This window comes from Canis lupus, chromosome 2 (assembly GCF_011100685.1).
Source record: "Canis lupus familiaris isolate Mischka breed German Shepherd chromosome 2, alternate assembly UU_Cfam_GSD_1.0, whole genome shotgun sequence".
NCBI lineage: Eukaryota > Metazoa > Chordata > Mammalia > Carnivora > Canidae > Canis > Canis lupus.
In genome coordinates this window covers 47,190,335-47,203,287 of record NC_049223.1, presented here as the reverse complement: position 1 = coordinate 47,203,287, position 12,953 = coordinate 47,190,335, and the positions used below count along the sequence as shown (strand labels likewise).

At 34.4% G+C, this 12,953-nt stretch overlaps 1 protein-coding gene across 1 annotated transcript in view; it reads right to left on the bottom strand.

Annotated features, from left to right (window-relative positions):
- ZSWIM6 (zinc finger SWIM-type containing 6) overlaps nt 1-12,953 on the bottom strand; it is a 194,087-nt gene that overhangs the window by 47,212 nt on the left and 133,922 nt on the right. The window contains exons 3-4 of the mRNA XM_038530694.1: nt 6,945-7,093; nt 3,363-3,513 (exon numbers count right to left, since the gene is read on the bottom strand). Coding sequence (XP_038386622.1) covers nt 3,363-3,513; nt 6,945-7,093 — 300 coding nt within the window. The remainder of the gene's footprint in view (nt 1-3,362; nt 3,514-6,944; nt 7,094-12,953) is intronic.

The following is a 12,953-nucleotide window of genomic DNA, read 5'->3' as shown; positions in this document are numbered from 1 at the left end:
ATCACTCACTGAGAAGACTGTTGTATGTTTCAGAAAATGATCATAGAGAAAAAGTAAAATTAATGTACAAAAAAAAGATTCACGTATAAGAATAATGTATCTGCAAATGAGATGCACTGAACAGGATCTTAATAGTGTGCATCCGTATCTATTTCATACTACATTATGAAAATCAGGGAATAAATCACGAAAATTAACTCAGACCAAATGAATACCACAGGCACTTATTTTAGTAAAGAAGAACTGAGCACAATCAATCCTTCTGTTAGAGGATGGGGAAAAGAATCCGGCTTGTTGCTACTTTGAAGTAGTTTGTATACAACTTATTTATTTGAAAGAGAGACAAAATTATATGAATATTATTTTTAAAATTAATTTTGAAACATCAACACTTACATTTTAATAAATCATATATACTCAGTAAGTTGAAAATATGGTGGAGGGGAATATATGATCCTATCAAAAAGTAAAATTCTGTAACCAGGCCGACAATCTGATGTCTCCAAATCCCTCTGCCAAAAAACAGAGTTACTTGGCTAAGATACTCTTACTTGTACACTTTCATCAGATTAAGACTTTCATGCCAGGAATCCTTTTTTCTTCCTGGTGCATTGGCCATTGCCAGAAATGGACCCAACGAATTCACCAGTGCTAAGGAGTTAAGCATCTGAGATTTAATTTAACAGTTTCAGCTTTATTAAGCTGTCACAGAGCAGCCCCACTTTGATAACAGTAGCTGCTCCAATTATGGCTTGGTTTAGGGTTGACAAGTATAATGATTCATTCGTGGCACATGAGAAGCAATAAAAGGTTGTTTTGCATTACAGCTTTAAAAATGTGGGCACTTTTTTCATTTAATTTGTCACTTAGCTTTTGCTAAGAGGACATTTAAATTGCAGTAAAAGGCAAATGGGGCTTTTAGTTTAAATGTAATCCCCATATTTAAATGATCTGTAATGGTGCAGTGTTGGAGTGGGAACACTATTGTCTCACAGTGGGTCCTGATGGTGACATGTGACATTTGTATTCAGGTCCTGTATTATCCATGTGGCTAAAGGGCTTCCAATTTCATTTCACAGCCAGAAGCCTGCAGAAAACACCAATTAACTTGCAGATCCCATTTGCCGACAAAACTCAGCCTCTTCTCAATGTCTGGCATCTGGCAGTGCTCAGCATTTAATTCCAAAGCAGAGCCTTGAAGCAATGTGAGCCCTGTGCAGGGGCACAAAGTCAAATTCTCTCATTTTATTAAGAAGTAAAATCCTTTCCTTTTGTAGTCCAGGAGCAACTTTTAGTTAATTTTTTGGTGAATGAATATTAAGATATAATAGTTATTGTTACTTCTACATGAGATTCTTTACAAAACTTAGACCACCATTAAAATGGCCAGTGACCTCTGCTTGCCATCAGGGTACATGAGAATTTATAGCATTCTAATAATGATGGGGGGGGGGGGGGTTGATTTGTGAAGAAAGAAAATACAGGGCAAGAAGATATATTCTTCGTCCTAGACTAAAATCAAAGAACTTGTATAATATAAAGCCTGGCCTATAATCAGAAAGCAGTTCATCAGACAGTGTAACTAGAATCAGCTGGTGGAAACACCCTCCTAATGAGAATTTATACTTTTGATTGAGGGGTGAGGCACATAATTTTCAAAACCAACTTGGAAAAGTGAGATGGACTAACAAATTAAATATGAACACTGTGAGTTTTACTTAACTATATCCCTTGAAAGTTTTTTGGTAGACAAAAAAATTAGTCTGCACTTTCTTCCTAATTAGTTATTTGTAATTCTAAGTTCTTCCAAGTACCAAAGCTCTTTAAATTTTATTCATTTAATATTGTTCCAATATTTTTTCCTTAAATTTTAAATTTATTTCCTTAAATAAATTCCTTAATAATTTACTTCATTATGGTTTTGTTCAATGCCAGACCTTTCAAATGTCATAAATCAACCAGTCAAATCAACATTTACTACAGAATTATGAAACTGAGGAGGGTGTACCTAGAAAAGTGTCGTCACTCAGTATTCTATAAAAATATGTTTAAACCACTCATCACACTTGTGTATTCCAAACACCACCCTGTGCTCCCAAACACTCTTCCAATATAGTAGAAACAATCTACTATAATTATGGACTGATTTACATTTTGATGTGAGTAAAAGCCACTAACCATTACTTCAGGTGACCAGGGAAAGTACCAAAATTAAGTTATAGCAAGATACTTTAATAAAAATATCAAGAGAAAAAAGCCAACAAATGTCTAACAGTTGGATAGTAGCAGACATATATGTTACAAAAAAAGAAAAAAAAAAAATGGTCCTCTACAGCAAGTTTCTGAACACATATCCTATTAGTGGCAAAGGAGGAAACTCTGATGCCCAAGTTTTTATCAATCTAACCCTAGATTGGTCAATGTCCTCTTCTGGAAATCTCCTAAATTTCCCCAGAGTTCCGTTTCCTTATCGATAAAACAGTTCACCTCAAAGGTCCCTTCCAATCATGTGGTATATGCACAAACAACAATTTCTCTTTGTCTAGGCTTGACATGGGATCAATCCACAGGATATGGTCTCCCATCAGCCAAAAAGGGAAAGAAAAGTCAAGGGATAAAGAGTTCTTCTACCATTCAAAGAAACTAGAATCTTCTAGCAAACATACCCAGAACATAAAATTAATATAGGCATTGATATTGTCAAAAATTCCACCTGTCACATTCTTAAGAGAAAGACAATGTAACAAATGCATTGTTAATTCCCTAGCAATAATCACTGAGTAAAAATAATCATCCCTCCAAATTTCCCAGTGAGCCTGACTAGCCGATTTCTCATTTTTTCAATCACCTGCTATATTTCTATCTTTATTACAGAGATTTGGGAAGAAATAAAAATTATAGTTGACTTTATCTTTTAAATGCTGACTATCAACAGTTCACCTAAGTCTCTAACAGCCAAGACATAAATGCTCAAACTACTTTTGAAACTTTTAATGTACTCAAAGGGGGAAAACAGCCAAATTTTAGCTAAACTGATTACAGTATTATTCTAGAAATAAATCACCAGCTTTATTAGACGAAACACCTATTTTAAAATAATGACTTATTTTTTCCAAATATTTAAAGGCAGATTCCTGTGCTTGCTTTCCTCAAGATCCAACAACTTTCCCCAAACTCTCCCAAGATTATTTCTTGCAAATGCCAGCCCAAGCCCTCCTTCTTCTAACCAGTGTCTAGTGGCAATAAGTTCACAGAGGAGCATATCTCCCTTCAGTAACACTCTAACCATGCACTTTCAACATTCAACCATGATTTTATCCATACACAACTCAATGGCAATCCATCAGGAAACTTATATTTACCCAGCTCATCCCAGAGCTGCCTGTATTTATCAGTCATTGCAGTGCCTTGTTGCCTCCAAAGTGACAGACGAGGGTCAGCCATGAATTGCTCCGTTATCAACGTCAACATGCGGGCCCCATTAGAATCCCTCATCTTCAACATCTCCCGCACCTGTTGGGGAAAGAACAGACCTTTAGAAAAGTACTCAAAAATACACAGCAATATGACAACAGACCACTTTATTTCTTTCTCTGGGGTCTGAGGCAGTTAATTTTTGATACCAGACCTCTTTGGCATACAAAAGTTGTTAAAAACTGGTTTCTATCCTAAATGGCAATTTAATCAGAAATGACTGTTGGTTTTTTAAAATCATGTTTCATAATCCAAATGAGGAAAAGAAATTTGGTTAACTTCCCAATTGCAATAAAACTTTTCTGCTAACCCACAGAAAAATAATACCAAAATAAACAAGACAAATCATTTGGTACCTTCCTGACCCTTCCAACTGATTGTACTTACCATTAAAGTAGAAGAGCTGAAAGCAGTCTACTGATAACTCTTGAGGGATCTTCTAAATTGACTGGATAATGTTTATAATAATAGCATCTGTCTTTCTGTTTTTAAAAAACTGCTTTGTTGAGACCTAATTCACAAACCATACATTTCAACAATTTAAACTGTGCACTTCAATGTTTTTCAATGTATTTCTAGAATTGTGAAGTCCTTTAGTTTTTGAGGTAAATTAGAATTTCAATAAGTTCTCACACCAAAGTTTTCTGAGAAGAAAAGCAATGCCATACTTTTATATTCATCCCAATGGGGCTGTAAGAGGAAATGGGCTGTGCTGTAGGTTAAAGAACTCCCTGGCCCCAACTGAGCGATCAGTCCAGGAAGCAGAATTATAACCTGTGATCTAGTGAGCTAACTCAGTCTCTCAAGTTGGAACTTCAAGCTCTGTCCATTACTCTGGAGCCAAATCCCAACCCCCTAAAATAAAATACAATACAATACAGTACAATACAATACAATAAAATAAATAAAATAAAAAATAAATAAAATAAACAAAACAAAATAAATAAAATAAATAAAATATAGAATAGAATAAAATAAAATAAAAATAAAATAAATAAAATAAAATCACAAGACTAAGTGTCTCTATAGGAAACCCTAAATAAATCCATCCATTCCAAAAGTGAGTACTGCTATGTGTTCAACAAACATGAATCCCAGGTGAACACTACCAGTTCTCCCTAAAGGAAATTACTGGAGCAAGGTCATAAGCAGCAGAAAAGGAAAGAGGGTCCTTTTACTCAAGATTCTATGTGAAAGGCAAATGAACGAGGAAATGGCAGATATTCAATAAAGCAGCCCAAACCTCAAGATCTATTGATCCTGTGTCAGGTCTGTGCCCTGACAAGTAATGGAAGCCCATGACAGGCTTCAAATGGGAGCCCTGTAAGGAACTCAAAAGCATTTTTACACTGAATCACAAGTGTTGTGCTTCCAGGATTATTTCAGTAATAATCTTAAAAAGTTTTTTATTCCAATATGGAAGCTCTGAAAAATCATGAACAGAAGAAGACTGGGAGGAAGAAAGGGAGTTACTATTTATTAGACATCACGCTAAAGAGTTTTACATTTATATTGATTATGTAATATTCACAACAACCATACAAAATAGGCCAGATTATAATCCCTATTTCATGACTTATAAAAACCATGCTTCAAAGAAGTACAGTAACTTGCCCAAAGGACAAGAGGAATCGCTGGAATCAGAGCCCAGATCTGTCTTAACTCTAAAAGTTATGCCAAAAAAAAAAAAGTTATGCCATTTCCAAAATTAGATGATGCTGTTACTTCATATGGCATACATAATGTGCATATTGTATACAGGGATAAAAATAGCAGCTATAGGCCAGTATAATACCTCTTTACTTTGCTTCCACTAGACCAAAGTGTACTATCTGCTAACAAGAGAATCTCTGAAATACTTTCTGTGTATCTAAATATACTAAACCTTTAATATTACCACCATATCATGGATAGGATTTAATGTTCATCTTCCTGACAGATTTCTAACCTATTACTCAGCAATAGCAATGAAAATAAACACTTTACTGTTAAGCATATAAACCACAACTATTAAGCAACACACAAGTACATCTACAGTTTAATGGTAATTAATTTTCAGACAGCTGACTCTGATATATTACAAGAGTCTGATGTACCTGTGAATTACCAAAAATGAGTAAATGATGTGTGAAGTAGTTTTAGGGTTAAATGTATTATATTATAATCTAATTCTCAGAAAATGGGCAATCTATATACAGAAAATGGGATAAATCTTTAGTAAGAGGATACTGATTAATCAGAATACACTCTTTTCTGGCCATAACCAGTAACGGAATATACTCTAATTCTTCAGAACTAAAAAAAAAAAAAATATATATATATATATATACACACACACACATATATTATATATTAGTTAATATATTAGTTATTATAAATATTAGAAAAACTGTATAACAAAACTGTCAATGAGTTATCAAAAGTATCAATCAATAATTTCTTTCATTAAAACCAATTTGAATACACTAGCCATAATAGTAGCTGTAACCCCCTGGAAAAGACATTGATTTAATATTTATTAAAAGAGCATTTTACCCAGTATTTAGAATTGGGTTTATGGTACCAAAATTTCTGTATAAAGCAACAGATTAAAAAAAATTAAATTAAAATAAATAAATAAATAAAGCAACAGATACAGCTTCTACTCACACAGAATTTACAATGAAGATAACTGTTTCTTCCATCATCACATTTTGGTGATAAAAATTAACATTTACCAAGGCCAAAATGACGTTCAGACACCATTTGTCATTTAATCACAACTTGAGGAGATATGTTATCATTAGCTAATTTTACAGATGAGGAAACTGACTTAAATAACTTGCCACAGTTCATACATTCTATAAGATTTAGAACTAAAAAATAAAGCCAGGTCTGTATGACTCCAAAGTCCATGCTTTTGAAACAAATTTAAATATACTAAACATCATTAAACTAAATATATATAATGTTATATATGCACGTATTAACTATTCAAAAATAACTATTCAAAAATAATAATTAACTATTCAAAAATACAGATTATGGATTGGTACGAGAGATATTTCTCAACCTCAAAAGAAAAAACCCTTAAATATATAATAAAGCACATTTGAAGGACTATATTCAAAGTTACGCTCTACTTGAGAATATTAACTAGAAAAAGTAAGAACTTGAAAAGATGGCATTTTTAATAATATTAAGCTATTTACTTTTGAGTTTTGAAAGGTTTTCAAAACTGTATAAAGTGTCACCATTTATTAACGGGAATGGAGAGAAACAAAAATGTTTCACATCTTGACTAAGGACACCTAAGTAAATTAATGCATTACAACATAATAGTTTCTAATTGGTTGATTAACTTAGATGCTCTTCTTTTTAAAAAATAAGAAATAAAAAAGAAGCCTTTATTCTATTGTACACATAATCATATATAGATACTTTCTATATATGTATATATTTAGAATATTTCTTTAAAAAAAAAATCATACCTTTGCAAAGAGCAAATTAAGCTGCTTCCCTGATCCGTGGTACCCGCCCTGGGAAAGGAACAGTTTAACCTGTTCTTGAACCTGCTCTTCATCTAAGTGCCAGCAGTTTTCATCATCTATACTAGCACCTGCTGTTGGATCAGGAGCACCTAGAAATAGAAAGAAAAAATAACACATATGCTAGATAAAAACTCTGTGCTAAAGGGCTCTGATAATAAACTTGAAAAGAATTAAGATTCTGCACTTTTTGCCTATACACTTTTTAAGCCAATCTCAATTTCAATTATACATACAAATTTATGACTGAAAATAAATATAAAAATCATTCTCTTATTTTCAAGACTTTCTTGATTTTGTGCTAAGCTAAAATGCAGATTACTGTAGAACTAAGATATTTTCTTTTTTAAAGATCAGAAACTAAACCTTTGGAGATGAGTTTACAAGTTCTCTAAAGAATAAAAAAGTCACAAAAATGTCTCCTTATAAATACATGATGTTTATAAAGCTCTACTGTGTAGGATATGTTAGGAAAACGTTTTTCAAAGACATGAGAAAAATGTGAAACCAAGTAAAGTGAGCAGAGTATTTTTCTCTTTACTATGTTAATTCAAGAAGCTTTCACTGCTATCTGCTGCTGAATAAACTACATGCTGACATAGTCTTTAGATGCAGAAAACTGAAGATTAAAAAGGGAAATCAAGCCACATGGGAACAGGCAGCGCAGCTGTTGTACTAAACCAGGTTGTAGTATCACCTTGCCAAACGGCGTAAATATTTTATTGCTGAAGTACACACAAAAGATGACAGCTATGTCATAAGCCCTGTGTGTAAACTACCTTAGAAATTCAAAAATTATCCAGATACTTTGGCAGGTAAAAATTAAATTTCATTATTTTTAAGAAATGGTATTTAAGGAACATAAAAAAAATTTAAATCTAAGAATTTCATCAATAGTGTTTTATCTCATCAACCCTTAAAAAACACACTTATAAGTCTGGTTTTACATTCCTTTTCTTTTCTTCTAATGATCTAATAAAGCAGAATGAATTGACCAAGGAAATAATCACTAACATCTGCTTAGAACCAGGGTCCATTAGTCCCTAAAAGGAAAGCAATGAGTCCGTGAATCTCCCTGAAAAGGTGTGCATTTATTCATTCATCCACTGAGTCAACATATTTAATTGAGTGCCCTCTGCTAAAATTGGGGAGGAAATGGTGTACAAAATAGAAAGAATTCCTGTCCTCATATAATTTACCATCAAATTATTTTTGACTATGACCAACAATAACAAATGCAATTTACATCAAGCCCAATATATGTATGTATCTGGGTGTTCATGTGATTGACATATATCTATCTTTATCTGAAGCAAAAGTATAATGAAAAAAGACCCTTACTATAAGTGAAAGGGTCTGATATTCTGTTATATTTTTTAAAAGGCGTATCATAATTTTAAAACTGATTTCATAACTCATAATGGATTATAGCCCACTATATGAGAAACACTATTTTAAGTGTATGAGATAAATATCAATCTAGTAATCACACATATATAAATATATGATAATAACTGCTCAGAGGAAGAAGCCAAAATGCCAGCAGAGTTTATCAGAAATCTCTGACTTGGCCATGGATTGCCAGGGTAAGCACACCTTGAGGAAATGGAAATTGAGCTGAGATTTGCCTTAGTAGACTAGAAATTAAAGGAAAAAGGAAAAGGAAGAAATGGGTCTGGATCTGAGACTAAGAACTTAGGCAGAAGTCTCAGGCAGGAAGGAACACAGAACACGAATGAAATAAAAGACAGTCCATGTCCATACAACTCAGAAGTAGAGGATGAGGAGAAGACAAGTATAAGACAATCCTGGAGAAGAAGGGCTAGACCTTGAGAGCCTGGACAAGTGAGGAGCTTAGTTTTTTTTCTTCTGTAAGCATAATAAATGGGAATCACAACAAAGTCATCATCAGAAGAATGAAATACTCTAGATCGTAAAAGATATTTTGTCCTAAGGTGCATCAATTACAACATTCCTACAATGGAATATATTCAGCCATAAAAACAAATTTGGAGATTCTCTTTGTACTACAATGGAAAAATCTCCAAGATATATTGTGTTTTTTTAAAAAATATATTTAATTTACTTATTCATGAGAGAAACAGAGAGAAAGGCAGAGACACAGGCAGAGGGAGAAGAAGGCTCCCCACAGGGAGCCTGATGTGGGACAGATCCCTAGACCCAGGGACTCTAAGCCAAAGGCAGACGCTCAAGCACTGAGCCACCCAAGCATTGCCCAAGATATACTGCTGAATGGAAAAAAAACAAAAAAAAAAAAAACAAACAAACAAAAAACAGGCTAAAGAAAAGGATACAAATATACCTTTTATGTAGATAATGAAGTTTTAGAAAGAGCCTATGTATTAGTATTTCGTTACACTTGCATGGAATGGGTAACCTCAGTACATGAGGGAAGAAGGCTCTTCACTAAACACCTTTTCATAATTTTTAAAATTTCAGAACCGCACAAATATATTTAAATACCAAAAAAAAATCTCAAGTGTAGAGGATGGACTGGGAAGCAAAAATACATAACAGTGAGGATGACACATGCATGGTCTGTACAAAAGATGATGATGGCAGCTTGAAAACATCACTGAGAACAGAAATGGAGAATCTGACAGGAATTTGAGACATAAAAGCAATACGACTTGGCAATGAAGTGTGTATGTGAAATCTGGAAGATCAAGGGGTTGAGAGATGGATGAAGTTTGGGGTTAAATAACTGGATGAGATACTGGACAACTCAGTAACACAAAGATCAGAGCACAATCAGGTTGGAGGATAGGAGGGGCAGTGTTTAGGTCCTGACTTCAGTTTCAGACACGGTAAATTTAAAGTACAGCCAAAAAGAGGAGAAAGGTTTTCAAGAAGGGAACTGGATATTCACAGGAGGCTCTACAGGGCAAGAACATTTAAGCTAGAGCCCTAAGGAAAGCCAACATTTAAAGACTAGGAAAGACTAGGAAAGAAAATGAGTGAGGATGGCAATGGGAATGAGTGACCTGTTACGAAGAGCTGGAGAGACTGGTTCTTCCAGAAGTAAGGCAGAAATAGTCATTCCAAATAGGTATTAGGTAAGTAGGTATTAAAGCTCCAGAGAGCAAGGATTATAGCTGCCCTGCTCACCACCACTTCCTGACACCTAACTAGTTTTTGCCTCTATCAGGAATGAAGTAGGGGGAAGGAGGGAGGAGAAAGATCTGTGTACATTCCTCCCCTGAGAAAAGGATCCCTACCAAAAAAAGAACAAGTACTAAAGCATCTTCACATACATTTATCTCATTTTCTCCTCACCACGATCCTAGTAGTAAGTAAACATTATGATCCCTATTTTACAGAAAGAGAAACAGGTTCAGGGTAATTATGACTTGTCCACAGCTACAATGCCAAATCCATCTTCTGGTTCTCTCCCCTGCTGAAGAATACACCCCAGAACCTTGAAGCTAAAATTGAGCCAAGAAGGTATCAAAGCAGGCATTATCAGGCATAAATCAAACAGAAATATAAGGATACTGGGATGTTTGTGAGCATTTGTTAGCACATTTCTCTTTCACAGGAAGACCTAAGGACACACAGTGCTATTAAGAGTCAACTACTAGGGCTACATCTGTATCCCACAGGGACTGGGAGCCTGTAATACAGCCCATCCCCATGGTTCTAGAGACAGACACACACATACAAATGCACAAAGACAATCTAAATACATCAGAAGAGACTTTCCAAACAACTCATCTATATGCTCTCAACTTTCATATTTAAGCTGTTCCCAGTATCTTGCTAAAATCCTTCTGGGAAATCTGACACATGCTTCTTTAACCTCCTCATAGGGAAAATTCTGACAAGCTACTGATGATCCACACTCACTGTTCCTTCTAATAACCTGAGCTAAATAAATTCAATTTCTATCCTCACAGTGGTTATTTCCCTCAATTCTCTACTGGGGACTGAGGGTCAAGACCTACAAGGAATCCTGCCCACAAAGGACTTGGATGGGGACTGACTGTCCTATGTTGTAGTACAAGGCATGCTACCCTTCCTCCTTCACTGCTTGGGTCACAACCATCTGAGACTTGACTTTTCTGTTTGGCACATAAATATTCAAATATTTTAAGTAGATTTCAATTCGGTTTAGAGAAAATTCCACTCTCCTTGGCCTAAAATGGCAAAGGGATCAACACTGATATATTTTAAAAACTTCAGAATATCCTCTTACTTTTGTTCATACTAAAAAAGGAAAATGTTAAAAAGAATAATCCTGGAATCACTTTTAATTGGCTTGAAATATACAATGCATTTTTTTCCTTAAAATCCAATAGGTTTGAAAACACTATCCCATTTTTGTTTAAATATGATAACTTTTTAATTTTCTTTAATGGATCATTTAATTTATACACATACAGATTTTTGTTCTTGCCTAGGTGTAGGAAGGTATTTACAGCAAATGCATAAATACATGAATAATGTTTCTCAAGTTAAGAAAACCAAGGGTTTTATGTTTTGGGGGCAGGAGGAGTATGGTAAGCTAGTGTCAGAATTAACGTATTTCTTAAAGAGTATGGGGGGAACGAAGAGACACTGCAGAGGGAAAATGGCCCATAGATAAAATTTTACTGCAAATCATTCAATAAAGTCTACACATGAGCTGAGAGGATATGTGGGGTTCCTAATTCTGGATTAGAATTCTCAAGATTTCAGTTCTAGGCACAGGTGGGAAAACTACACGTCATCCAGCAAATCACTTAAGCTCCTCAGACCTCCATTTCCTCAAACCTAAAATTCTATAACGTAGTAATAAAAGATTAACTAGGTGATAAGAATTAGAAATCTTCCCATGGGAGTGTGTAGAAAACATCCTCCCTTAGTTTAACTATTTAAATCTTAATATGTCTTGATTATATGCATGTAAGCGTTGTCTAAGCCTTGTATAAAATGTAGATTTGCAAAATTTATTTCCACTTATTAGTGGTTATCTATAAACAAAGACAAACATTCACATTTAGCTTTGAGAAAGGTATGCAAAGAAAAACATTATTCATGTGTTTATACATCTGGTAGTAGATATTCCCCCAAGTTGGGCAGGAACTAGAATCTATGTATGTAAATTAAATGGTCCATTAAAGTGTTTTAAAACCTATCATATCTTTTACCCTTATTTATATTTATAATTATAAATGCCATAACTTTTACAACTGTATAATTAATCTTTGTGAGCATTTTATGACCAAAGCTTAATTCTACAAAGTTTCAAGCCTTCAGGGAAAGTGAAATTATCTGATTTAAAAAAAAAAAAAAATGTCCAACAGTTTAACTGTCTCTCATTCCCAGCTAGGGATGTGTGAATTTCACTTACCCTGTACATTGGTTATGACTATATCATAGGAAGACTGCAAATGGTGAATTTGTGGACATGAAGGACCACTGTCCATGTCCTTGGCTTCCTCTGCCTACTACTTGCTTTGCTTCTGATTTAGTTTTGATTTACCTCAATACCAAACTCCCGTACCCTGGGAATTCTCAAAATTAAGAGTATATCAAAATTCCTGAGGCACACTGTGAAAAACAATGGATACCCAGGCACCACTTCAGAAATACTAAATCCGAATCTTTGCCAAGGGGGTAGGAGGATGATCCCGTATTTGGAGAGAATGTTAAGCATGGTGGCACATTGTAGATCTTCATACTGGAAAGTATTCAGGCTCCAGAGGCATCAGACACCTCTCCAGCGCACTGAATAAGGTATATTTAAAACACACTAAATGAATTATCTGTCTCATGTCAAGGAAACAGCTGCGTCTAAGCATTAAGCAGCACCAAAGCATTCTGCAAATTTTAAACTGAGAAACCAAGACACATTCACAACTGGCTTATGCTATGTTTGGTATGTAGAATTATTCACAGCTTTGGGTTCTAATAGAGAACTTAATGCTTTCTTTTCTTAATCTGCTGGAA